Below are 24,471 nucleotides of genomic sequence, written 5' to 3' on the forward strand. Positions count from 1 at the left end.
GTCACTGCCGCCCATCACCACCCTCCCCTCTCTCCTGGGGGCCACCGAGAGGCACCTTCCAGAGCCCGATCCAGACAGTGTAGGGGACCCAGTCCCTGGGCCCCAGCCCCCAAGAAGAGGCTGCACAGAATAAACAGGGGTAGGGCAGGATGGGAATGCTGGGGCAGGGGCGCTAAGAGGCAGCCCGGGTCTCCCCGCCTCGGTCGCAGGCACTCAGCCTCGGAGTGGGGTGTGTGGGCGGGTAAGGCCACCAGACCATCCAGACAATTACCTCAACCCGCTCTCAAACAAAATCCCAACACAGAGAACTATGAGGGGTGGGGGGGCATGAGACTGCACTCCCAGCCCCCCACCTGGCGCCCTCACCAGCCCAGACTCCCAGCAAGTGACAGGCACCCCCGCCCCCTGCTACTGACAGGACGCCAAGGCCCAGGACCAGCTCTAGGACTCCTGGGGGCCAAATGCCGGCTCGGGACAGGGGTCCAGGCCCTGAACCAGCCTGTGGCAAGCAGTGCCCGGGACGTCTGCCACTCGGGGCTCTATCTGGGCCTCCCCCAGCTGCCGAGGGCAGCCCCCATCCCCACTGCAGATGCCGTCCTAGTTTGTGGCTTACCCCCACCCCCCTGCTTCCCACTGTCCTCTCTTCTACCCTCACCGCAAGCCACTCTTATCTTTGGTAAGAAAAGCTGCGACCCAGAGGGGCTGAGCAGCTTACATAAGCTGCAGGTGTCCGGGTGAAGGAGGCCCTTGTGTTCTGGAAGCTTCCTGGGGGGTCAGGTTTGTGCTCAGTGGGAGTTCGGGTTGCAGCTGGAAACTTCCGGGCGGAGTGTACATGGAGGGCAGGGGTCAGGCCTCTGGGGCTTCGAGGAGGGCGAAGGGGACTAGCATGGGTGGTCAAGGGGACCTCCCCAGTATGGTCTTGCCCCGGCAGCTGGAAGCCCCATCCTCCCCAGCTTCCTAGGTACCTGGGACTCCAGCAGGGGTGAGAGACCCCAGGAGGAGCCACAGCGCAGGGGTGGTGGGAGGCCCTGGGCTGTCCCTCCAGCTCCAGGCTTGCTGGTGCCTTCCTGGGCAGCAGCTTGGGGCAGAAATATACTCCGGACACAGGTGTGGGGCCTTTTCCTTTATTGTTTGGGATTTCTCGGCATGGAAATGTAAGATTCCCACCCCACCCCATACCCAGGTGCCTCTGGCACCCCCATTACTGGTACACCAGTCCCTGAAGAGTCCCCATTAGAGTCACCAATATAAAAAAGGAAGGAGCGGGGGAGGGAGCATCTGCCTACCCCTCAGGCCAGGTGACTCCTGGCTCCCCGGGCAGGGCAGGCCACGTTGGTGAGGGACACGGGCTTCTACGCAGGAAGGAGTGGGCCTTCCCAGGCCCAGGAGGAGGCCTCGGCTGGGAAGGGCCCTGCACAGCTGGGCTGTAACTGTGCAGAGCTAGTGGTTCTGTCTGAAGGTCTGCAGGTGACACGGGGTGGTGGGGGTGGGGGGTGGCCTCTGGAGTGAGGGGAGAGCACACATCGTCGGGAGGCCTGGGGTTGTCGGCTCCCCCTGGACCCCCATCCTGAGGCAGGGACAAGCGAAAGCTGCCTTCCTTGTTTGGCAACGGGAGGGGCAGACGAGTCCCCCCTGAGCCCACAGCGGGCAAAGGCAGGAAAGGCCACACGGCTCTGTGCAGAGCAGATGAGCCGCGGCAGCTGGGACGTGAAGGACAGGAGGACGAGGCTGCCTCCCGCTCCGAGGAAGGCACTTGCAGCTGGTGTGGCCTGCTGTGGCATGGCGGGAAGGCATGGCTTGGCAGACGAGGGAGAGGAACACGGCAAGGGGGCCTGAGCCCCTGCCTCATGCAAACATGGTCAGCTGTAACCACTGCCGGGGGTGGGGGGTGGAGAGATGGGTCAGGTGGGGACAGCAGAGACGCCAAGTCCAGCCTCCCGCCCCAGAAGCCACTGTCGCTTCACCCACTGAGGGCAGGTGGGAGGGGACCCTCTGGGGGAAGGAGAGCCGCAGAGACCTCCAGGAGCCTCGCCCTCCCTTCCTGCTCCCTTCCCAGGACCCAGACGACCCCACCCCATCCTTCAACGACTCAGGAGGCCTGGCCTTTGGGGCTGGGTCTGAAGCCCTAGGCTGCTACCCCAGGCAGGTAAGAAAGTTCCCCCAACCCTAAACACCCTCCCCTGCCACAGCCCAGGGCAGTGCCCACCTTAAACAGATCAAAGGTCACGACACCATCCAGATCCGTGTCCAGAGTTTTGAAAAATCCTACATTCAAAAGAAGATGTTCTGGCACTGAGAACCCAGTAGAACATTCCCGCAAGACCAGGACCCACCCTGCCCCTCATTCCGCATCCCCACAGCACCCCAAGCCCTCACCTGTGCCTGCCGGGAAACAGCTCTTCCTGCTGCCCGAGCCCCCCAGCTGCCAGGTCCCCACTCCCCTAACCTCCCAGCACTCAGCCTGCAGGGTTCCAAGTGCCGTGCCCTTTGCCTCTGGCACACGCCATGGCACGTATGTCCTATCTCTCCCTATTGCCCTGTCGTTCCCCCACAGCTGACGAGAGAGAGAACCAGAGGCAGGAGCCCGCCGGGGCACTCACGGAACATGGTCTCCAGCCGCACTAGACAGCACACGAAGTTGTCGAAGTCCACGGCCAGGTCTGGCTCCGAGTAGCGGGTGATGATGAGCTCATACAGCTTCTTGTTGAGCTTGAAACCTGGCCCGGGAGAGTGGGTAAGGGCCAAGGAGGCATGGCCTGGCCCGAGGGGATAGGGAGGAGGACTGGAGACAGGGGGCAGGGTGCGCCCTGCAGCTCCAAGGCCTGAAGGCCTCCTGAGTAGGGCCCGCTGCTGGGAGGGGCTGGGCAAGCAAGTGCCAGCCCCAGAGGGAGCGAGGGCCTGACAGCCCCAGGGAATCAGGGGCCAGAGGGCCCAGGGGTCCAGTTCTATTTGTGCGGAAAGCCTTGGCCTCATCCTGACACGCACCTCCCTCACTGGAGGCTCAGGCGCCCAGCTCCACCCCTCCCTGGCTGTGTGGCCGCAGGGCAGTCACCGTCCCTCTCTGAGCCCTACTTTCTTCCGCATACAGTGGAGATAGTAAGAGACCCTCGCCCAGTCAGGCTGCAGCAAGGGCAAAAGGAAATGCTGACAAAGCACTTAGCTCAGTCCCCACAGGATGCCACAACCCATCACCACCACCACCCAGGGACAAGGACAGTGTGCTAGCCTGCCACCCTGGGTCACCAGTGGGAATCGGCCTGGGGCCATCAGCCTCCGGCACTCAGGCCTTACCCGCAGACTCGATAGCCATCCGCATCTCGTAGGCGCTCATGCTGCCCGACTTGTCCAAGTCAAACTTCCGGAAGATGGACTGGAGCGGGGAGCGGAGGGTGAGGGCCGGGCCGAGGGAGGCACCCAGCCCTTCCCGCACCCCCCAGTGTGGGGGCTTGATGAGGGTGCAGGGGAAAGACCCAAAAGGCGGGCCAGGGGCTGGGATCTGGAGAGGTGGCCCCAGGGCGGGCAGAGGCCCAGCCTGGGATCAAGGCCACGGCAGAGGGCAGGCACCAGCCGGGCTGAGGGACCACCCACCAGGTAATTCCGGATTCGGTTCCACAGGATGTTAAACTCCACCAGGCCCAGTTTCCCGTTGCCGTCCCGCTGGGGGCTACTGTTAAGAAGCTTAAACCAGGGGCGCCTGGGACAATCATTCGGGTAAGCGTCTGCCTTCAGCCCAGGTCATGATCTTGCGGTCCAGAGATCGAGCCCCGCATCGGGCTCCCTGCTCAGCAGGGAACCTGCTTCTCCCTCTCCCTCTTCCCTGCTCGTGCACGTGCATGCACCCTCACTCTCTAATAAGTTTTTTTTTAAAAAGGGCAGCTTAAACCGGGCACAGGGTGAGAAGCAACTGGGAAGAAGGGGAGACTGACCTCAAGGTGAGGGGAGATGGAAAGAGGCAGGAACCTGCCAAGCCAGGGGGGTTGGGTTTGGAGGGATACAAAAAGCACCAACTTGAAGGTCACTCAAGGACCTAGACCCTGCTCTATCACTCGCTCAACACAAAGCCTGTGCCTCCGTTTCCCCCTCCCAGGCACCGGGAAGTTGCCCGGGAAAAGAGCTGGTCTGTCCACACTTGACAGGGCTTTGTCCCTTTCTCTGCACTGTTCCCGGGAGAGGTCACAGGGTATCTCTCTCCCACATGCTGCCCAACCCAAAGCAGCCTCAGGAAACAGAAGCGAAGGATACGTCCATGAGGTTCACCATGCTGCGGCACGACTCCAGGCTGAAGCCCTTGGTCCGCAAGTCCTTGTCTGCAAGAAAAACAGTTCCAACATCTCAACCCCACGAGCTTCTGCAGCACCGCGCAGGGGTTCCCGGGTGGGACAAGGACCGGGGGAGTACGATTCCTGGCGCCTGGCGTGGAAAGTCTAGCAGAGTGGGTGCGTCAGGTCATTTTTATCATTAGTACGGTTTAAAGTACTAGAACAATCAAGCCGGTGTGCCGTCAGCCGTGTCCCTGCCATGGAAGAACCACAAATGAAAGGGAGTCAGCGCCAAACAGAAGTGGGACAGACGCAGAACAAACGTGAGGCCAAGGTAGTCACGGCAGGGCTGGGGTTTGCCACGGGCCCCACAGAGGGGCCAGAGGAGAGGGCTCTGGGCTGAGGGAGCAGCGTGGAAGGAGGTCAGAGGCGGGGACAAAGGGAAGGTCGGGGGTGGCTGCCCTTGGCTGTGCACATAGGGATGGGAGTGGGGGGATGAAGCCGGCCTCGTTCTGCTCAATGCCACTTGGCCCGGCCCTGGGATGTATCTTCTTGAGGGGGGTGGGCTGCTCCTTCATACTATGGTGCTTGTCAACAGCTCCGCTTCTAGAACAATACTGAGCCTCGGCACTCGGACACAGAGAACAGGGACCGGCCAGATGGTGCAAGGAGCCCGAGAGGAAAGTGGGGTGAGCTGGGCTCGGAAAGGCAGTGGGGGCTTGCCCCGCCCACGAAGACCAAGGACTTGGGTTTGGCTCAACGTGGGAGCAGAAGCCCAGAGTGTGGGGTTCAGAGGAAGCGAAGACCCAGGGCGGAGAGGTGCGGGGACGCTCACGTTTGCTGATGATCCTGTTCAGAATGGTCTGCAGCTCCTTGACGCTGATCTCCATGTCCTGGGGGTAGACGGAGGATGGCACCACCCACCCTGGGGAAAGGCTGCCCCCTGTTGCCCCAGAGCCCCTCACCCCAGCCCACCCAGCCTACCTCCCCTGCCAGCTGCCTGAAGAGGGTCTTGAAACTCGCGTCAATCTCCTCTTCTGAGAGCACTTGCTGGATGGAGAGCACGGGAGAGTAGGTCAGGGACGAGGCTGGGACCACTCGTCACCACCTGCCCTCCTCATCACGTCTCGGAGCCTCACTCTTCTCACCTGGAAAGTGGGAATCTAGACCCCCCCCCTCCACCTGCCCAGGGCTCCGTGGCCCAAACTGGACACCCTTCAGATCTGTGATGGGGGGCAAGTTCCCAAACCTCCCTGAACTTGAGTTTCTCACTGAAGGGGAAGAGGGTAACGGCATCCTGACACGGTTGTCATGGAGGAAATGGGGTGACCAAGGAGCTCAGCAAAAACCCGAAAAAGACAAGAGCTCAGGGATCTCGCACCACTATTACCTCAAAAGCCTTTGCAAACTGTCAAGTGCTGGCCCGATGAGGGATCAGGATCCCTCTCACGGCTCTTCACAGGAGCCAAGATACCCAGGTCCCCACAACACACCCAGGGTGAGGGCAGAAGAGGAAGGCACAGGGCAGGGAGTGTGGGGGTGGGTAGGGCACGTACCTCATCAGGGAGATTGGCCTGGATCTGGTCGTCCAGCTCCCTGCAGGGGTGGGGAGAGAGGGGGTCCAGTCAGGAGGGGGCAGGGAGACCAGAAGCAGGCGGGGAGCAGGCACTGGCGAGAGGCCCTCTACTCACTGGGTCCCGGCGCTCTTCTCCGAGAAGAAGCGCAGCACGAAGTCCCCCTCCTTGTTGGGCTCGAAGGTGGAGGGCACCACCACGTACTCCCCAGGCGGCAGGCGGAAGCGGGTGCTGACCTCCCGCAGGTTGATGAACTGCTCTGAGCGCGCCCGCGACGAGTTCGCCAGGAAGAAGTCCCGCTTCAGGTGCACTGCGGGCTGGCCCACCAGCTGGCGGGAGGCAAGGAGGGGGCGGGGCTGCAAGCTGGCCACGCCCCCCACTCCCCCCAGGAGCTGCCCACTGATCCAGACCCTGACAACTCTGACAAATGGTTCCATCTGTTTCCTCATGGGTCAGGCGCAGGCGACAACCCTGCCTACCGCACAGGGCGGCGGCGAGGAGACACTCTGGAGGTGGACGGGGATACTAGGGCACCACTGAAGAAACATTCCCACGATTATTCTCCAAGTCATGCAGCACACAGGTACGTTCCAGGGGGTGGGGCCCTCGTTTAAAGCTCACGCCGGCCATGTGAGCTGGTATTCTCGCGCCCACTGAACAGACACTGACATTGAGGCTTGGAGCTAAGGCAGCTTGCTCAGGGCTGCAGAGTACTTAGCTAGTCCTAGGCAGCCGCAGCCACGGCTCACTCAGGGGAAACAGCAAGACAGGAAGAGCCTCAGGTGTTGCGGGAGGGCTGGGGGGTGCTCTGAGGGCCAGGGTTCAAATCCAGCTCCCTCACTTGCTACCTGCCCTGGCGCCCAGGACAGCAGTGTCTGCCCCCTGCCCCGGGAGGAGGGAGGAGGGCAGTTAGCGAGCGGTAAGAGAAGGTGACTTCTTAACTCTCTACATGCGGGCCATCTTGCTCCCCTCTGGGCACCGTCAGGCCCCCTGTGTTCAGGGGTATGCAAATCCTGGTGATTCCGGTGTCACACCTACCTCCGGAGGGACCTGCCAGAGAGATGGAGGAGTTAAGAGACCTGTGCCTGGCCTGGAGGGGGGCGGGCAGCATTTGCTGGGCAGAGGCCCTGAGTTCTTAAGAATGATGGGTTGAAGACACCAGGAGGCAGAGCCCAGGACCACTAGTGGCCCCAGACCCATCGTCACAGCAGAGTGGGATCGCAGGACCTCAGGAAAGGGAGCCTGGTCCTCTTCAGGCAGGAGGCAAGGTTCTCTTCATCTTCAGAACGCCCTGGGCCTTGGCTCTGAATCAGAGAACCCGGGACAGACCCCAGGTGGCCAGCTGCCATGTCCCAAAGGCCAGGGACATCAGAGGTCTACACCAGTCTGCGGCCAGGAGCTCTGGGCCTGGGCCATGACTGCAGCCATTCTTTGCCCCTACCAGCAAGGTCCAGAAGTTTGTCTTAAACATAAGGGGTGAAGCAGGGCCCTCGCAAGCCAGCCTCTGCTTATATACTTCTAAGACAGGGAGCTCACTACTCCACCAGGACAGCGCACATGCCTACTTCTTTCTGAAGCCGAGCCCAAGTCTGTCCCCTAGAAGCTACCTCCCAGTTGTCCACTAAGCCAAATCCCTCTGCCCAAGAGCAACTTCAGCAGGTGCCTCTGGGGGACAGTGTCCCAGGCCTCCTGCCTGAACGCTATGGCAGCAGGGTCCTCTGGCGCCCCCTGCTGGGACTCGCCGGCAGCGCACCGGGAGGCGGGCTTCCCCGCTGGTTCTGGGCCAACCCCCGGGGCTCACCTCGTAGACCGCGAAGCCAATGGTCTCCATGTCCCGGCCAAAGCGGCGCTCGCGGCGTCGGTGCTTCTGCATGAGGGCGAGCACGAAACTGCAGCCTGACTCGCGACCCCCGAAGTCGTCGTCTGCATCATCCGTCTCCTCCAGCCGGATCTTGAACTGGGGATTGACCCAGAAGGTGGCTGCAGGAGGCGGGTGGTCGGCAGGAATCAGAGGAGGAACAGGGCGGAGTGGCCCCTCCGCGTGTCTGTTCACCCACTCATCCAACAAATAGTTCTAAGTGTGCACCGTGTGCCATGTGACAGCACTGCAGCGGGGACACACAGTCCCTACCCTCCTAAGCTCGCGTTCCAGGAGGGGAGCAAAGTATGAGCAAGTCAGTATAATTGTCAGAACAGTTACAAAAATAAGCTCGCTGGAGGTGGTCAGGCCCGGCATCTCCGAGGAGGTGATAATTGAGAGAGATGGGAAGAAGCCCTGGGAAGACCCTGGGCAGCAGAAGAGAGAACCAAGAGCCCCACACATGAGGGACAGCCAGGATCTAAGGCAGCATCGGGCTCCAGCGAGTACGAGGGATCCAGAAAGGTGGCAAAGGGGCAGGAGCAGGGTGGGTGGTAAGGAGTGTGGTTTGAATCGAGCAAAAGGACCCCCCCCCACCCCCAACAGGCTTGCGCCAGGAGGGGCCTGAATGGATTCGGGTGACTGCTGTGTGGACAATGACCTAGGAAAGAAAAAGAGAAAGCAGGGTCTGACAGGAGGCCTCAGAGCTGCAAGGGTGACAAAGAAATTTCTGGCATTTGGTGATTCAGCGGCCCACAGCCCCTAGAACAACCAGGTGATGGATACCATACTCGAAACCACTTTTTAGACACGAATAAGCCACGGCATTCCCCTCCCCCACACACAAGGTGACATTAACCAAAATGAGATGCGCTCAAGTGCCAGCCAGGATGTGGAGAGCAGAACCTCCGACAAGGCTGGTGGGGTGCAGAAGGGGGCAGCCACTGCGCAGAACAGTCCGCCAGTTCTTCAAATGGTTAAACACAGGATGACCCTATGACCTTGCACTTCCACTCCGAGGCACACCCCCAAGTAAGCAAAAATGTACATCCACACAAAAACTTGCATGTGAGTGCTCTTAGTAGCATTATTTATAATACCCAAATGCAGAAATAACCCAATTATCCATCAGCTGAGGAAGGGATAGGAAAATTGTGGCATAACCAAACGATGGAATTATTATTCAGCAACAAAAAAGGAATGGAGCACAGATGCACACTCTAACATGGTGAGTGTACGAACAGGCAAATCCACGCAGACAAACAGTAGGCTGGGTGTTACGTAGGAATGAGGAGGAAGAGGGGCTCAGGAGCGACAGCTATGGGGTGTGTGGTTTCTTTTAGGGGTAAAAAATGTTCTAGGGGAGCCTGGGTGGCTCAGTGGATGGATTAAAGCCTCTGCCTTCGGCTCAGGTCACAATCCCAGAGTCCAAGGATGGAGCCCCACCCTGTTTGTGTTCCCTCTCTTGCTCTCTCTTCTTCTGTCAAACATATAAACAGAATCTTAAAAAAAAAAAAAAAGTTGTTACCAAAAAGGTAGCCATTAAATAACAACAGAACAGGTTCAATTCACTAGCAACTTAAAACAATTCTAAGCCTGATGCACCTAATATCATAATGCAGAACATGTAGAGAAAAATAACTGATAGATACAAAGGGAGAAATCAGCAAAACCATCAGGAGGGTGTTTGATTTTATCCTCCCTCTTCTAGTAATTAACAGATTAAGTTTCATATGGTGAACAATTATGAAGCATTCCCCCTAGCACTCAGAACTGTGTCACGGTCAAGAGAACAGACCGCAGGGCTGCAATCCTGGGTTTGCAGAAGCTCCGCCACTTCTTAGTGACCCACCTTCCTTAACTGTTAAACACGTAATAGTAAAAGAACCTACCTCGTAGGGTCAGTGTGCAAGTTAAGCAAATTATTGCACTTCAAATACTTAGAGGAATGCTTGGCATATAATACAAAACAGCTAAGTGCTGGCCAGTCTTATTGAGAATGTGGGGACACGGAGGAAAACTCACCACGTGCTGGCCTATAGAACCAGCTTCTATTTATTTCAAAGCAATGATCTCATACAGATTGTGTTTTCTGACTACAAGGAAATTAAGTGAGAAATCAACAATAAAACAGTAATTAGCAGGTTATAACTGGGAGGTTTGGTTATAGACTCAATCTCGTTACAAGCATATTCAGATTTTCTGTTTTCCTTAAGTCAATGTTGGTAGCCTGTCTCTTTCTAGGAACTGGTCCATCTCATCTAGGTTAGCTGATTTGTTGGCACACAATTATTCACAGTATCTCCTTATAATCCATTTATTTCTGTTGGGTTCGTAGTGATGTTCTCTCTTTAATTCCTGATTTTAGTAACTGGAATCTTCTTTTTTCTCGTTTAGTTTGGCTAAAGATTTGCCAATTTTGCTGAGCTTTTCAAAGGACTGACTATTGATCTCCCAGATTTTTCTCTATTGTTTCTCTATTCTCTATTTCCTTTCTTTGGACTTTCATCTTTATTATTTCCTTTCTTATGCTTGCTTTGGGTTTAGTTTGCAATTTTACTAGATTCTTAAGGTAGAAGATCAGGTTATTGATCTCAGATCTTTTTTTTTCTAATACAGGCACATAGTGTTTTAATTACTATTCCACATTTCTCATTTACATGATCATTTCTTTTTGATAAACGAACTCATTCTATGTGACACTACCTTGACACCAGAACCAGACAAAGACATCACAAGAAAATCACAGGACATCACTTACAAATATCAAAGTAAAAATCCCCAACAAAATACTAGCAAATCAAATCCAAAGGTATCTTAAAAGGATTAGACCCCATGAAATAGGATTTATCTCAGGAATGAGGAATAGTTCAACATAAGAAAATCAACCAATGTAATATATATACTACATTAACAGAACAAAGGGGGAAAACCTACATGATCATCATAATTGATATAGAAAAGGCATTTCATGAAGTCCAACACACATTCATGATAAAAAAAAAAATTCAGAAAACTAAGAATAGGGGCGCTTGGGTGGTTCAGTCATTAAGCATCTGCCTTGGGCTCAGGTCATGATCCCAGAGTCCTGGGATCGAGCCCCATGTTGGGCTTCTTGGTCAGCAGGAAGCCTGCTTCTCCTTCTCCCACTCCCCCTGCTTGTGTCCCTCTCTCACTGTTTCTCTATCAAATAAATAAAATCTTAAAAAAAAAAAAAACCCACTAGGAACAAAATGGCATGTCCTCAGTAAGACAAAGAATGTTTATAGAAAAGCCAGTAATATCATACTCAGAGACTGCAACTTTCACCCTAAGATCAGGAACAAGATGTCTGCTTATACCATTGCTATATAACCACAGTATGGGAAGTTCTAGCTAGAGCAATTAGTCAAGGGGGGAAAAAAGGCACTGAAATTGCAAAGGAAAAAAACTATTTCCATTTGCAAATAACATGATCCTGTATATAGAAAAACATGAAGAATCCACAAAAAAGTTACTAGAACTAGTATCAAAGTCAGCAAAGCTGCAGATTACGAAGCTCAAGACACAAAAATCAGTTGTGTTTCCATACACCAGCAATGAACAATTGAAAAAGGAAATTAGTAATATAATTCCTTTACAATAGTATGCAAAAGAATAAACTACCTAGATATAAATTTAACAAAGGAGCTGAAAAACTTAACACTGAAAATGTCAAAACACTGCTGAAAGAAATTAATGAAAAAATAAAAAGATACCCCAAGTTCATGGATCAGAAAATTTAGTATTATTAAAATGTCAACACTATCGGAAGTGATCTGCAGATTCGATGTAATCTTTACCAAAATTCCAACATCTTTTTCACAGAAGTGGAAAAGCATTATCCTTAGACTCATATCGAATTATAAGGGGCCCAGAAGTCATAATGATTATGAAAAAAACGCAAAAAGTAGAAGACTCACACTTCCGGATTTCAAAGCTTACTACAAAGCTACAGTAATTGCTACAGTAACTATAATATTGTGGTACAGGCTTAAGAATGGATATAGAGGGGTGTGTGGGTGGCTCAGTCAGTTAAGCGTCTGACTCCTGATTTCATCTCAGATCATGACCTCAGGGTTGTGAGATCGAGCCCTGCGTTGGGCTCTTTGCTCAGCATGGAGTCTGCTTGGGATTCTCTCTCCCTCACACATACTCTCTGAGTGAATGAATGAGTAAATGAATGAATAAATAAAATCTTAAAATAAAAAAGGGATATATAAACTAAAAGAAAAGGACTGAGTCCAAAAATAAACCCATATACATAGATGGCCAACTGATTTTTGCCATGGGTGCCAAGACCATTCAATGGGGAAAAAATAGTTTTTTCAACAGATCATGCTGAAACAACTGATTTCCACACGCACACGAATTCAGCTGGGCACCTATCTCACACCATATATGGTACTACAGTGATTAGTGATCTCTTACACTACTATTGTGCTTATTTGGGGGTACCACAAATTGTACCCACTTAGACAAATGCCATGTGTGTTCTGACTATTCCACCCACCGGCTGTCCCACCTTTCTCCCTCTTCTGGGGCCTCCCTATTCCTGGAGACACAACAATATTAAAATGAGACCTGTGAATAACCCTGCAATAGCCTCTGAGTGTTCAAACGAAAGAGTCCCATGTCTCCCACTTTTAATCAAAAACTAGAAATGATTAAGCTTAATGAGGAAGGTGTGTCAAAAGCCAAAAGGGGCAGAAGGCTAGGTAGGCCTCCTGCAGCCAAGTTGTGACTACAAAGGAAAAATTCTTGAAGGAAACGGAAAGGGCTATTCCAGGAGCACCTGGGTGGCTGAGTCGGTTAAGCGTCTGCCTTCTGCTCAGGTCATGATCCCCGGATCCTGGGATTGAGCCCCGCATGGGGCTCCCCACTCAGCGAGGAGTCTCCTTCACTCTCTACCCCTCTCCAGCTCGTGGGCCTGTGTGCATTCTCTTTCTCTCTCAAAATAAATAAAATCTTTAAAAAAAATAAAAGCACTATTCCAGTGAACACATGATAAAGTGAGATAACCTTATCACTGATAAGAAGTTTTAGTGGTCTGGACAAAAGATCAAACCAGCCCCAACATTCCCTAGGTGAAGACCTAATCCAGAGCAAGGTCCTAATTCTCTCCAGTTCCATGAAAGCTGAGTGAGTTAAGGAAGCTGCAGAAGGAAAGTCTGAAGGCACCAGACGTTCGTTCATACATTTGAGACAAGAAGCCAATTCTGTAACATGAAGGTGCCAGGAGACACAACAAGTAGGAGCGGCAGCAGCAAGTTCCCAGCAGATAAAGCTGAGAGCATGAATGCAGGAAGCTACACTCACCAACAGATTTTCAGTGTAGACAAAGCAGCCTTCAATTGGAGGAAGATGCCATCTGTGACTTTCATAGCTGGAGAGGGGAAGTCAATGCCTGGTCTCAAGGCTTCAAAGGATAGGCTGACTCTCTCAGTAGGGGCTAACACAGTTGGTAACTTTAAGTTGAAGGCAGTGCTCATTTACTATTCCAAAAATCCTAGGGCTCTTTAGAATTATGCCAAACCTACTCTGTCTGTGCCCTCTAAATTATTAATTTTTTTTTACATGATCTCTACACCCAACCTGGGGCTCAAACTCACGACTCGGAGATCAAGAGTTGCATGCTCCTCCTACTTAACCAGCCAGGTGCCCCCAGCTGTGCTCTTTAAATGGAATAACAAAGCCTGTGCGGTAGCACATCTGTTCACAACATGATTTACAAACATTTTAAGACCACTGCTGAGATCTCCTGCTCATAAGGTTCCTTTCGAAATATGACAATCCACCTGGTCACCCAAGAACTCTGATGGGGACACACAATGAGATTAATGTTATTTTCATGCCTAGCATAGTACCCATTCTGCAGTTGCCAGATCAAGGAGTAATTTCAAGTCTTTTTGCTTAAGTCTTTCAAATCTGAATACTTAAGAAATACATTTTGTAAGGAAGACAGTGATTCCTCTGATGGATCTTGGCAAAGTTAACTGAACTCCTTCTAGAGGGGCGCCTGGGTGGCTCCGTCGGTTAAGCATCTACCTTCAGCTCAGGTCATGATCTCAGGGTCCTGGGATCAAGCTCCACACTGGGCTCCCTGCTCAGCAGGGAGTCTGCTTCTCCCTCTCCCTCTGCCTGCCACTCTCCCTGCTTGTGCTCACTCTTTCTGTCAAGTTATTAAAATCTTAAATTAAATTAAATTAAAATGATCAAACTATTTGAATAGCAACTCTAAAAAACATATGTAAGTGGCCGATGAATCCATGAGAAGACATTCTTACTGACATCATTCATAATTAGGGAAATGCAAACTGTCAATGAGATGCCATTTTATGCCCACAGGGGCGCTACAGTAAAAAACCTGGTCAATGACAAGTGTTGACAAACATGTGGAGAAACTGGAACTCCCACAGCGCTGGCCGGAATGCACCATGGTGCTGTCACTTTAGGAAACAGGTGGCAGTTCCTCAGAGTCAAAATGGGGTTACCATGCAACGCAACAATTTCGCTCCTAAGAAGAGACCCAAGGGAACATCTGCTCCCACAAATACAGGTACATGAATGTTCGTGGCAGTATGACTTGTAAGAGCCCCAAACTAGAAACAATCTCAATGTCCAACAACCGATGACTGAATGAGCGTAATGTGGTGTTATACACACCGTGGAGTATTTTTCAGCCATAAAAAAGAAATCTGGGAGCATGCTGCCACAGGGACAGCCTTTGAAAACGTTACAATAAGGGAAAGAAGCCAGGCACGAAAGGCCACACGTTGTATGATCCTATTTACAACAATGCCTAGAAGACAAAGACCTACAGAGACAAAATGTAGAGTAGTGGTTCCCAGGGGCTTAGAGAGAGAGGGAGGGAGGGAGGGAGTGACTCCTTATGGATACAAGGTTTCTTTGGGGAGTAATGAAAAGGTTCTGGCATTAGATAGTGGTGGTGACGGCCCAACACTGCAGGTATACAAAAAATCACTGGTGCCTGGGTGGCTCAGTCGTTAAGCATCTGCCTTCGGCTCAGGTCATGATCCCAGGGTCCTGGGATTGAGTCCCGCATCAGCCTCCCTGCTCAGCGGGGAGCCTGCTTCTCCCTCTCCACCCAGCTTGTGTTCTAACTATCTCTGTCACTATCTCTCTCTCAAATAAATAAAATCTTTAAAAAAAAAATTATAGTTTAAAAAGTTTGCTGGAGGGGCACCTGGGTGGCTCAGTCAGTTAAATGTCTGACTCTTGATAACAGCTGAGGTCATGATCTCAGGGTCATGAGATCGAGCCCTATGGCCATGAAGTTTGCTTGAGAGTCTGTTCCTGTGCCCCCCCAACTACTCTCTTGCCCCATGCACTATCAGGGGAAAAAAAAAAAGATTGCTGGATACAAAATAAATTTAAAAGGTCAAGTGCATGTTACTGTATTATTTGGGAAACAGAATTTTAAGAGATGCCATTTATAATAGCAACAAGATGATACAGTACCTAGTAATTAATCTCAAAGATATTTAAGTCTTCTAGGTGAAAATTATAAAATTTCATTGAAAGACACTAAGAAGACCAAAACAGAGATATGCCACATTCTTGGATAAGACGACTCAAAGCTGTAAAGATGTCAGTTCTCCCCAAATCGATCTACAGTGTCAGCGCAATTCCACATGAAGTCTCAAAATGATTCTCTGTAAGGCTTAGTAGCTGATTCTAAAATTCATACAAGAGAACAGAGGGCAAGAATAGCTAAGAGAGGGGCGCCTGGGTGGCTCAGTGGGTTAAGCCGCTGCCTTCAGCTCAGGTCATGATCTCGGCGTCCTGGGATCGAGTCCCGCATCGGGCTCTCTGCTCAGCAGAGAGCCTGCTTCTCTCTCTCTCTCTCTCTCTCTCTCTGCCTGCCTCTCCATCTACTGTGATCTCTCTCTGTCAAATAAATAAATAAAATCTTTTTTTAAAAAGATTTTATTTATTTATTTGTCAGAGAGAGAGAGGGAGAGAGAGCAAGCACAGGCAGACAGAATGGCAGGCAGAGGCAGAGGGAGAAGCAGGCTCCCTGATGAGCAAGGAGCCCGATGCGGGACTCGATCCCAGGACGCCGGGATCATGACCTGAGCCGAAGGCAGCTGCTTAACCAACTGAGCCACCCAGGCGTCCCTAAATAAATAAAATCTTTAAAAAAAAAAAAAAAAAAGAATAGCTAAGAGACTCTTGAAGGCATTCACCCCGCCCCCAAAGGACTTCTTGCAGATCTCTAGCAATGAAATCAACGTGCTATCTGCAGAAGGGGAAAACCAAGGGATGGAACGGTGAGTCCAGAAGCAGACCCACATGGATACGGGTGGAGCGTATCGGATGGAGCGTCACCGCAGGGAGAGAAGGAGAAAGTTTTCTTAATAAATGATGCAGGGCACAGCTATTGCCTATTTGAGAAAAAACTGGAACTGGATCCCCACAGGGAGGAAAAAATGCTTCAAAACAGGGCTATGAGCCATGCTGGGAACACGGAGGACACAGGACATGGGAACAGAGCAGTGGGGGGGGGGTCTGGGTAAGCCAAAGATATGGGTGGTCTTCCAAAGAGGTCGCACGGTGAGGAAGGAAGCTAGACCACAGTGGGTTAAAAATCTGAACTGGAAGCTGGAAAGGAAATGGGGAGTGTAGCAAACGGGAACATTTTGCTTCAAAGGGGAGCAGAGCAATGGGTGGGGAAACGCGGTCACGAGAGAGGTGCTCTAAGACGGGGGATTCTCCGTAAGAGAGAAGAGGGGCCGGGGTGACGGAGGATGGAGCCTAAGGCTTTCAGACACGTGGGAGAACGGGAGCCAGAGCAGGGGCAGGGGTGGCCTCCCATGAGCACGGGCAGTTCTGTCATTACCACAGTCAAGAGAGCAGTAATGACGGGCATAGGCCAAGACAGGCGGGCCGAACACCAGAGGTGCCCTGCGGGAAGTAGAGGTATCCCTCAAGTGAAGGCTAGGTCCGCAGACGGGAGTAACCGTGGAGGCAGGTCTGAGGGAGTGGAAACGTTCCTAACTGGCAAGGGAATTGGTGGGAACCATGCAAAGTGGTCCTCTGAGGGCCATGGCTGTGAATTTACAGGGAAAATGCTGCCCCCGTTGTGTGATTTTCCCTCCAGCCCCACTCAGTGGTCCTGCAGCTGATGGAGAGGGTTCAGCTGGGATTCTGCGGGGGAGGGGGAGGAGCAGAGGGAGCCAGGAGCCAGAGTGTCTGCGGGGACAAGATGACCATGGTGACTCTAACTGGTGAGAAGAAAAGACACAATGACTGGGGAAGGATAGAGCAACAGTGGGCTTCACAGACCAGACGGTTAGATGAGGCTGAGGGCCGCGGGAGGAGGGGGCCCAAAGGGTCACAGCAGAGGTCAGGCTGCGAGGTCTGGCCAGGCTCCGGTGGGCCTTCGGGGGGTGCCTGAACTAAGGCGGAAGAAAGGGTCGCTGCAGGTGCGGATGGGGAGGAATGGAGAGCCCAGGCTGTGGCCCACGTCACCCACATGGATTCAGAAGCCCAGGGAACAGTGCCGGAGGCCCACGCAGGAAGACAGCAAGCCAGGAGGGAAGGTTCCAGAATGAGGAGTAAAGGATACTCCTCGAGAAAATCTCAGAGGTCAGCACAGCCACGCCATCTCACAAATGAGAAAAACCGAGGCTTGGGGAGGAGATGCGTGGGGAGCAAGGTGAGCGAACTAGGAGGCAGCCGGGCCCCCCCCACGGGGTGCCCCGCAGGCCGCAAGGTCGGGTCACCTGGGTAGTTCCGGCAGCCGCCCGCAGTGCTCCCCCGCCGCCAGGTGCCCTCGTACAGCATCGTGTTCCATTTGCGGATGGACCGGCTCTTGAGAGCATCAGGCGTCAGGTTGCAGATCTCCAGGCGCGTGAACTCACGCATGAAGTCCCGGAAGGACATCCTGAGGTCCCGGAACAGAGCTGAGCCCCGGTCCACAGCCAGGGCACAGAGGGAGGGGGCAGGTGTGGGGTTCGTGGGGCTCGGGAGCTGGAGCGCAAGCCCCAGAAGGGCCGGACGGGGCGGGGGCCGCTCACCAGAACTCTCCATCCTCCATCTTCACCCGGAGCTGCTCCCGTTCGTAAGGGTCCACGCTGTTCCACTCCGAGGAGCTGGGGAGAGAGGGCGTTGCCGGCTGCTGGCAGGACTGACTGGCGGCCTCCGTCCCCGGAGCCCTTCCTCCCTGAGCCCCAGTCAGATGGCCTCCGCGTGGTCCAGCCCAATGTCCCAATTCCAGGGGTTGTCACAGACAACCAGCTCCAAGGATGCTCGCCCTGAACTGTGTCGGGACAGTCCCCCAGAACCAGTAACACAGAGATGCCCTCCAAACCACCTCCCAGTCAGTCCTGAGCACAGCCCCAGCACAGACGCTGGCAGCCCCGACCAGCCTCCCCCAGCCTCCCCGGCCAGGGTCCGCTGCCCCTCACCCGTCACTCCAGGCTCCCGTCCACTCCACCTCGCCCCAGGGGTTCCGCATCCGGATCAGGCTCACCATCTGGCCCTGGTAGTTCACCTGTTCCCCAGAGCTCCCGTCAGTGCCCGCTTCTGGCAAACGTCACTTCCCACCCCTTCACCCTCAGGAGCCCTGCTCAGCGCCCAGCACCACAGCAGGGGAAATACAGCCCATTCTCTAGGAATTTACCATGGAGGGAGGCAGCTATACACACAAGCTACCGAAAATCAGGGCAGAGTAAGATAAACATCTCAAGATCACAGTCACGAGACACAAATAAGATGCTTTGGGAGGTCTAAGAGCCAGCCCCTCCCCCACGCCCTGGTCACAAGCCAAACAGGCGAAGGCAAGCGAGAAGGCGGGAACCACCACCAGGGAAGGCCCCCATGTGGGCTGCTACCTGCTTGGCCCCTGTCACAGAGTAGGCGTGGCCCTTCACCAGCTTCTTGAAGGTGACGGCCTCCATGTCCAGAATGCTGGAGATCTGCACAGCAACACCAAGTGTTGTGGTCAGGGGCCAGGTTCCAGGGACCATAGGCACCCCCGTCCCCAGTCAGGAGGTGACCCCCAAGCATCACAGGTCCCAGACATCCCCCATGCACATACGACAGCCACTGAGAGTGGCAGGCGGGGACCCTGACTCTGCCTAACGCCCCCATATACACTGCACCCCTGGAAAGGAAGGGTCACTCCTCCAATGCCACCACTGGTGGGGGGGCCTGGGCAGCCCACTGACACTGCTTTGGCCAGAGCTGGCCAGACCCCGTGTAAACACACACGTGCACACACACACATAGCATGTGCCCTCCCAGAGCCCCAAGGCCCTCACGTAGAGGGATGCGGTGAGGTGGAGAAGGAGGTGAGGACAGGCTGAGTCAGCGAGGGCTGGGGGAGAAGGGGAGAGCAGGGATGGGGTTAGAGCTGAGGATGCAGTGATGTAGGGGGAGGAGCCTGAGGTCAAGGGTAAGTGGTGAGGACAGAAGAGCAGCAGAGGAGGTGGTGAACAGCACTGGCCGACAGCACCAGGCAGCAGAAGGGCAGGAAAACAGGCTATCTGTCTGAGGTCTGGGGGACAGGAATGACACCAGCCACGAAGGAGGCAGACAGGACTGAGGTGACGGATGAGGCTGGGTGAGAATCCAGTGATGGGGTGAGGTGATGGGTCTGGAGCCAAGTCTGGGCCCAGGACAAGGCCCCGGGCTGGGCTGGAAAAGGAAACCACTGGAAGAGAAGACAGGTCATGGGGGGGAGGGGCGCTCAGGGGTCAAGGCTGGGTGCACTCACGTCAATGGAGCAGCCCAGGAGGGACCCCCGCTCCAGGGCCTTGAGGATGATTTGGTAGAGATCGCTGGGTGCCTTGCGCAGCTCATACCACTCGGTGACCCCGCCTGTGAAGTCCTCGAAGCCTTCTGAAGTGCTGCCCCCAGAGAGGGCCTCATAGCTGCCATTCACCCTGCGGGCAGCCCCAGGTCAGTGCTCTGGCAGCAAACAGGGCAGCAAACAGGGTCCCCTGCCATGACCCGTGGCCCCTACTCACTTGGCATAGGCCTTCTCGAGCAGGGCACTCCAGAACTCGTTGCCTTGGGCAGAGTGAACAAACACCAGCTTCCCATCCTTCATGGGCAGCAGGTCATCCACGACCACGTCCACCCACTCCCCAAACTGCCACAGCTGGAGAGGACGAGAGCACGGTAAGCACCTGAGCCCTACCATTTGCTACCACGCACCCCAGATCTAGGAGCCTGAACGAGGTGGCCTCTCCGAGCCTCAGTTTCCCTGGCCAGAAAAGGGAATAGTGGAGCCTTCTTCAAGGGAAAACAAACCATGCTCACAGAGCTAAAAAGTTTTTAGGGCAGCATTACTGATACTCTGGAAACAGACCAAGGTGCTTTCTCAGGTATGGAGAGGCTGGAAGGCCCTGGGGGCTTAGCTCTCGTGGACCTAGTCCCCTCCCTTCTGCATTCTAGGTCTTATTCTAGGTCCGGATGTGTGTCTGGAGGCGGTGCGTGACAGGATACACATGTAAATGAAGTGTGGATCAAAAAATGTGGCGTCTAGACCACGAGATGGATGCGGTTCCCGCATTCATGGGTTTGCTTCAGAGATGGCGGGAGAGACAGGCTTCCCAGGGCCAGAGACATCAAGAGCCTTGGGCCAGTGTGCCAGGGAGGTGGGAAGGAGTGCAGAACAGCCTGGCAAGGAGAGGAAGCGGGCCCAAGTAGTTAGGAGTTTGGGACGGACGTATGGAACAGGCCAATCAAGAGGCCAGGGAGGAGCGGATTGGAGGAGGGAGGGAAGGAGGCGGGGCAGCGAGGCCACACTCCTGCCTGCGGGACCCTGCAGGTGCAACCCTAAGCACCTCTGGTCTGCCGCCCAGGCCCAGGGCAGGATGGAACAGGGAAAAGGACCCCATGAACAGGCCAGAGGGGAGAGGGCCCCAGAATCCCCGGGGCAGGGTTGGGGCCACTAGGGCCGGAGGGTCTAATCCAGGGTTGATGGGGGTTTCTCTCTCCCAGCATCAGCTGACTGAGAATCCTTTAGTGTGACTTGAGAAATGGGCTCTGTGTGCAAAAAGGGAATGGGAGGGGGGAGAAGGCGGGCCCTGGGTGGCTCAGTGGGTTAAGCCTCTGCCTTCCGCTCAGGTCATGACCTCAGGGTCCTGGGATCGAGCCCCACATCAGGCTCTCTGCTCAGGAGCGAGCATGCTTCCCCCTCTCCTTCTGCCTGCCTCTCTGCCTACTTGTGATCTCTGTCAAATAAATAAGTAAAATCTTTTAGAAGGGGGGGGATAGCAGGTTTAAACAGATTTAATCCCTTCTTTCTTCTCTGCAGGGCTCTGTCAGAGGCTAGAAGCTGCCAAAGTGCAGGAGGAGGTGGGGGTGGGGGGCCACTTGCGCCACCGGTGGGGTTGGCCACCTGTGCTGGTCTGTTTTCCCCCAGGGGAACACTATCCATTCTTCAGATGGGACACTGAGACCCTGTGGAGGAAAAGCATTTGTCCCACAGGAAATACTACAGAGATCTCTCGATTCCTCCAAGCACTTTCCTCCTGATACCCACAACCACACGGGAAAGCCGCCAGCCGAAATACCTGCCTTGCCCAGCCGTTTCACACATGACAGATCTGAGATGGCATCAAGAGGTCAAATTCTTTCTAGAGGGAGGACTGATCCCCGCAGGGTGTGGACTTAAGCTGCCCTAATATCACAGTGCTGTGAGTCACCGGTCCTCACCTCCTCCAGGGCCTGCTACCCCCTTTTCCCCCACGCCCTGGTCCTAGGTGGATCCGGGGCTCCTCACCTGGAAATGGAAGATGCCGGCATAGCCGTTCTGGAAGCTTTGGCCGTGTGGAACCACTCGATGCAGAAGCGTGTCATTGAGGGTGAGGGAGGCAATGGCAGCCAGGAGCCAACAGTCCCCTGGGATGGGAGGGACCCAATCAGGACTGCTCTGCACATCTGCTCCCCGGGAAGCATGGATGCCATGCCTGGGAGAACCTGGGATTCCCTGGGCGCCATGTCCCTCAACAAAGAGACCTGACCTAGGAATCTAGGCAAACCAGCCCAGCGCTGATAGCCAGAACCTGCCTGAGCTTGCAGGAGGGAGGGAGGGGTTAGGGCAGAGCCGGAAGGAACAGGCAGGGGGAACTACTCTGGAGAAAACACCCAGAACCCCCCCTCCCTGCCCTGACCAAGGGCCTACCCAGGGCTCCCTGGCAGATGTCTGTGCGGGTGGCTCCATCCACAATGAACTGGGGATTCGAGAGCAGCTCCTGCAAGAGACCCGAGTCCTGTCTCTGGGCCAGCCCCCCCAGAAACTGGAACCCAGCCGCCCCACAGCCCACTCCCCACCAGGGTCCTGGAGTCCTAGTCCCACTCCTCACCCAGGACACGGGTAAATGGAGTCCCACCCGGGGAGGGGGTCCCTCTCACCGTGGGACGCTTCCACTTGATGCCATAGGTTTTGGAGGAGTTGGGGCCCAGGTCCTTGTAGCCTAGGCTCTGGGGCACCGGGGGGAAAGCCTCATCACGAAAGAGGGCCCCACTCTGCAGGCAATGAGCCCGCAACTGCTCATAGTCTTGGCCCATGTACTTGATGGCGTTTTCATGGCGGCCAAGGCCCAGATCCTTGGCCCGCTGCTTCTGCACCTGAGCAGACACCCCGGTGCAGTACACGGGGGTGATGAGCTCCTCAGCCATCCTGCAGGACAAACCAGCGTGCTCAAAACCCAGGCCTTCCCAGAGCTAGAACTGGGGCTCCTGACTGCCCCTGGCCACCCCTGCTTTTCAAGCCTGGGGTTTCCCCACCTCACTGCTCCCCTCACAGAACCCAGGACTCTCTGCCACCTCCTTATGCCACCAGAAACCAGGAGGGGGGCTGTTCCACCCCTCGGTGCACTGGCCACCCCCTCCCCAATTCTACATAATGCTACCACCTCCCCTTCCCGGACTCCCATTGTCGCGGCCCGCAGTGCTGGGCTCAGCCGGCCAGGCAGGTGGGGCAAGGCGGAGCCGGGAGATGACACAGGAACCCCTTCCCCAAACAGCCAAGCTCCTAGGCACCGGCCCCTTTACCCGACAGGGAGGCTGAGAACTCCAGGCAGCCAGGGTCCCCCTCCCCAGCGCCCTGAGACGGGTGATCCAGGGCTGCCGGGCCTCCGTCCCGACCCCTCCGGCCTTCCCCCAGCCCAGCCCCTGGAGACAGTGGTGAGCGCAGGCTGGGCCGGCTGCCTGGGCTGAGCCGCTTCCCGAGCCGCCCCTGTCCCGGGCACTCAGAAGACCCGGCGCAGGGGGCAGCCCCTCAGCCCGAGAGCAGTGGCCAGAGGTCGGGAAATCCTGGCGCGGCCACCCAGCTCCTTACCTGGGGGAGCAGTGTTTGGGGGATCGCTGCAGTCCCTGCGGCTGCCTTCCCGGGTGGCGGCTCAGGGCAGGGCCCAACCAGGAAGAGCGCTCCTCCCCGCCCTCCTCCCGCGGCCCCTCCGCCCTCCTCTCCCCCTCCCTCCTCCTGCTCCTCCTCGGCCTCCTACCCGGCTTCCCCTCGGCTCCCCCTTATCTCGGCGTCCCCTTCTCTGGCTATCTCTCTCCCGGGGTCTCCCCGCCCCTCCCACCGCCGCCGAGCCCGCGCAAGGACAGATTAGCGAAAGGCACAGCGGTGCCCGGGGAGGGGCCGCTGCGGCCGAGACGGAAGGGCACCGCGGGGGCGGGGGAGGGGAGCGCGGGGGAGGGCAGGGCCGGGGGTATTTTTAACCCCGGGCAGCGGCTCGAGTTGCAGGGCCGGGCCGCCCCACCCCAGGCGGCGCCCCCGGAGGGCATTCCCCGGGGCTCAGCACGCCTCGCCTCCCGCCGCCCCCCGCCCGCCCCGCCGCGCCCCCAGCGCGGGGCCGAGATTGCCTCTGGCAGCCGCGGCCGCTCGGAGGAGGGGCCGGGCTGGCGGCGGGCGCACCCCTGCCGGACGCGGGCCACACGGCAGCCGGGGCCCCGCCGCAGCCCGGCTCCGCGCCGCCACCCGCTACCCGCCCCCGCGGCCCCAGCTCGGGGCGCCTCCAACCCGGCCCGAGCGGCTCCGAGCGCCCCCCGGCCAGCTCGCGGCGCGACCTTGGGCGAGTCCCGGCCCCTCCCGGCCTCGGTTTCCCGGGTGTGTGCGGCGAGAATGGGACGGAGCCCGGCGATGGCGGGAACCCATCTTCCTCTTGCGCTCGGGGGTTTCTTGAACCCGGAACCGGCGAGAGGTGGGCGTCTCTGCCCGCGCCCCCGAGTCCTCGGGCCACCCACCTGGGAGCGCCCTTGTGCCGCCTTACCCGGGAGGGGGCGGCAGAGGCTGCAGGCAGGTCGGCGGGCCCAAGGAGACCGACAGATCCGCCTCCTGCCTCCCGAGCTGTGCTGGGAGAAGTCGGAGAACCCGGAGCCCGAGGGTGGAGGACCGGCGTTCCCCCAGCTCAGGGCTTTTCGCTGACCTCGGGGGCCGGGCCCAGCAGCTGCTGCCGCTCTCCTAGCATGTATACACGAGCATTTTGTTGGGGAAACAGTGCATACCTTTCCTAGGATTTTAGGACACATGACCCCAAGAAGGGTGAGAGCCCCGATTTAACCCGACCTCATTCACAGCCTCACTTTACAGATGAGGAAAACTGAGGCCGAAGGATGCAACTTGCCGAGCCCCCTCACCTGGGGCCGGAACCAGGGCTCTTTGCTCTTCTCCATTCAGCATTCATGTGTCCAATCTTGGCTAAACCTTCCTGCCAAAGCCTCTCTGCACAGCGGAGACCCATGACTAAGACACATTCCCCCGCTGGGGGAATGGGCT

At 55.8% G+C, this 24,471-nt stretch overlaps 1 protein-coding gene across 1 annotated transcript; it reads right to left on the bottom strand.

Annotated features, from left to right (window-relative positions):
- Positions 1–1,110: 1,110 nt before the first annotated feature.
- LOC111149415 (calpain 1) lies at positions 1,111–23,163 on the bottom strand. Its single transcript, XM_022506456.1, has 22 exons — positions 23,029–23,163; positions 22,101–22,368; positions 21,871–21,940; positions 21,469–21,587; positions 19,706–19,839; positions 19,453–19,621; positions 18,569–18,652; positions 18,143–18,228; positions 17,753–17,827; positions 17,459–17,619; positions 7,635–7,813; positions 6,872–6,883; positions 5,951–6,162; positions 5,816–5,855; positions 5,244–5,309; positions 5,095–5,152; positions 4,243–4,307; positions 3,589–3,657; positions 3,292–3,370; positions 2,601–2,717; positions 2,207–2,265; positions 1,111–1,872 (listed from the first exon to the last, which is right to left on the bottom strand). The coding sequence occupies exons 2-22, from the start codon at positions 22,365–22,367 to the stop codon at positions 1,846–1,848; spliced, it is 2,148 nt and encodes a 715-aa protein (XP_022362164.1). The 5' UTR covers position 22,368; positions 23,029–23,163; the 3' UTR covers positions 1,111–1,845.
- Positions 23,164–24,471: the final 1,308 nt, after the last annotated feature.

The sequence above is a fragment of the Enhydra lutris genome, unplaced genomic scaffold (genome assembly GCF_002288905.1).
Source record: "Enhydra lutris kenyoni isolate GAN:26980312 unplaced genomic scaffold, ASM228890v2 scaffoldscaffold22, whole genome shotgun sequence".
Lineage (NCBI taxonomy): Eukaryota > Metazoa > Chordata > Mammalia > Carnivora > Mustelidae > Enhydra > Enhydra lutris.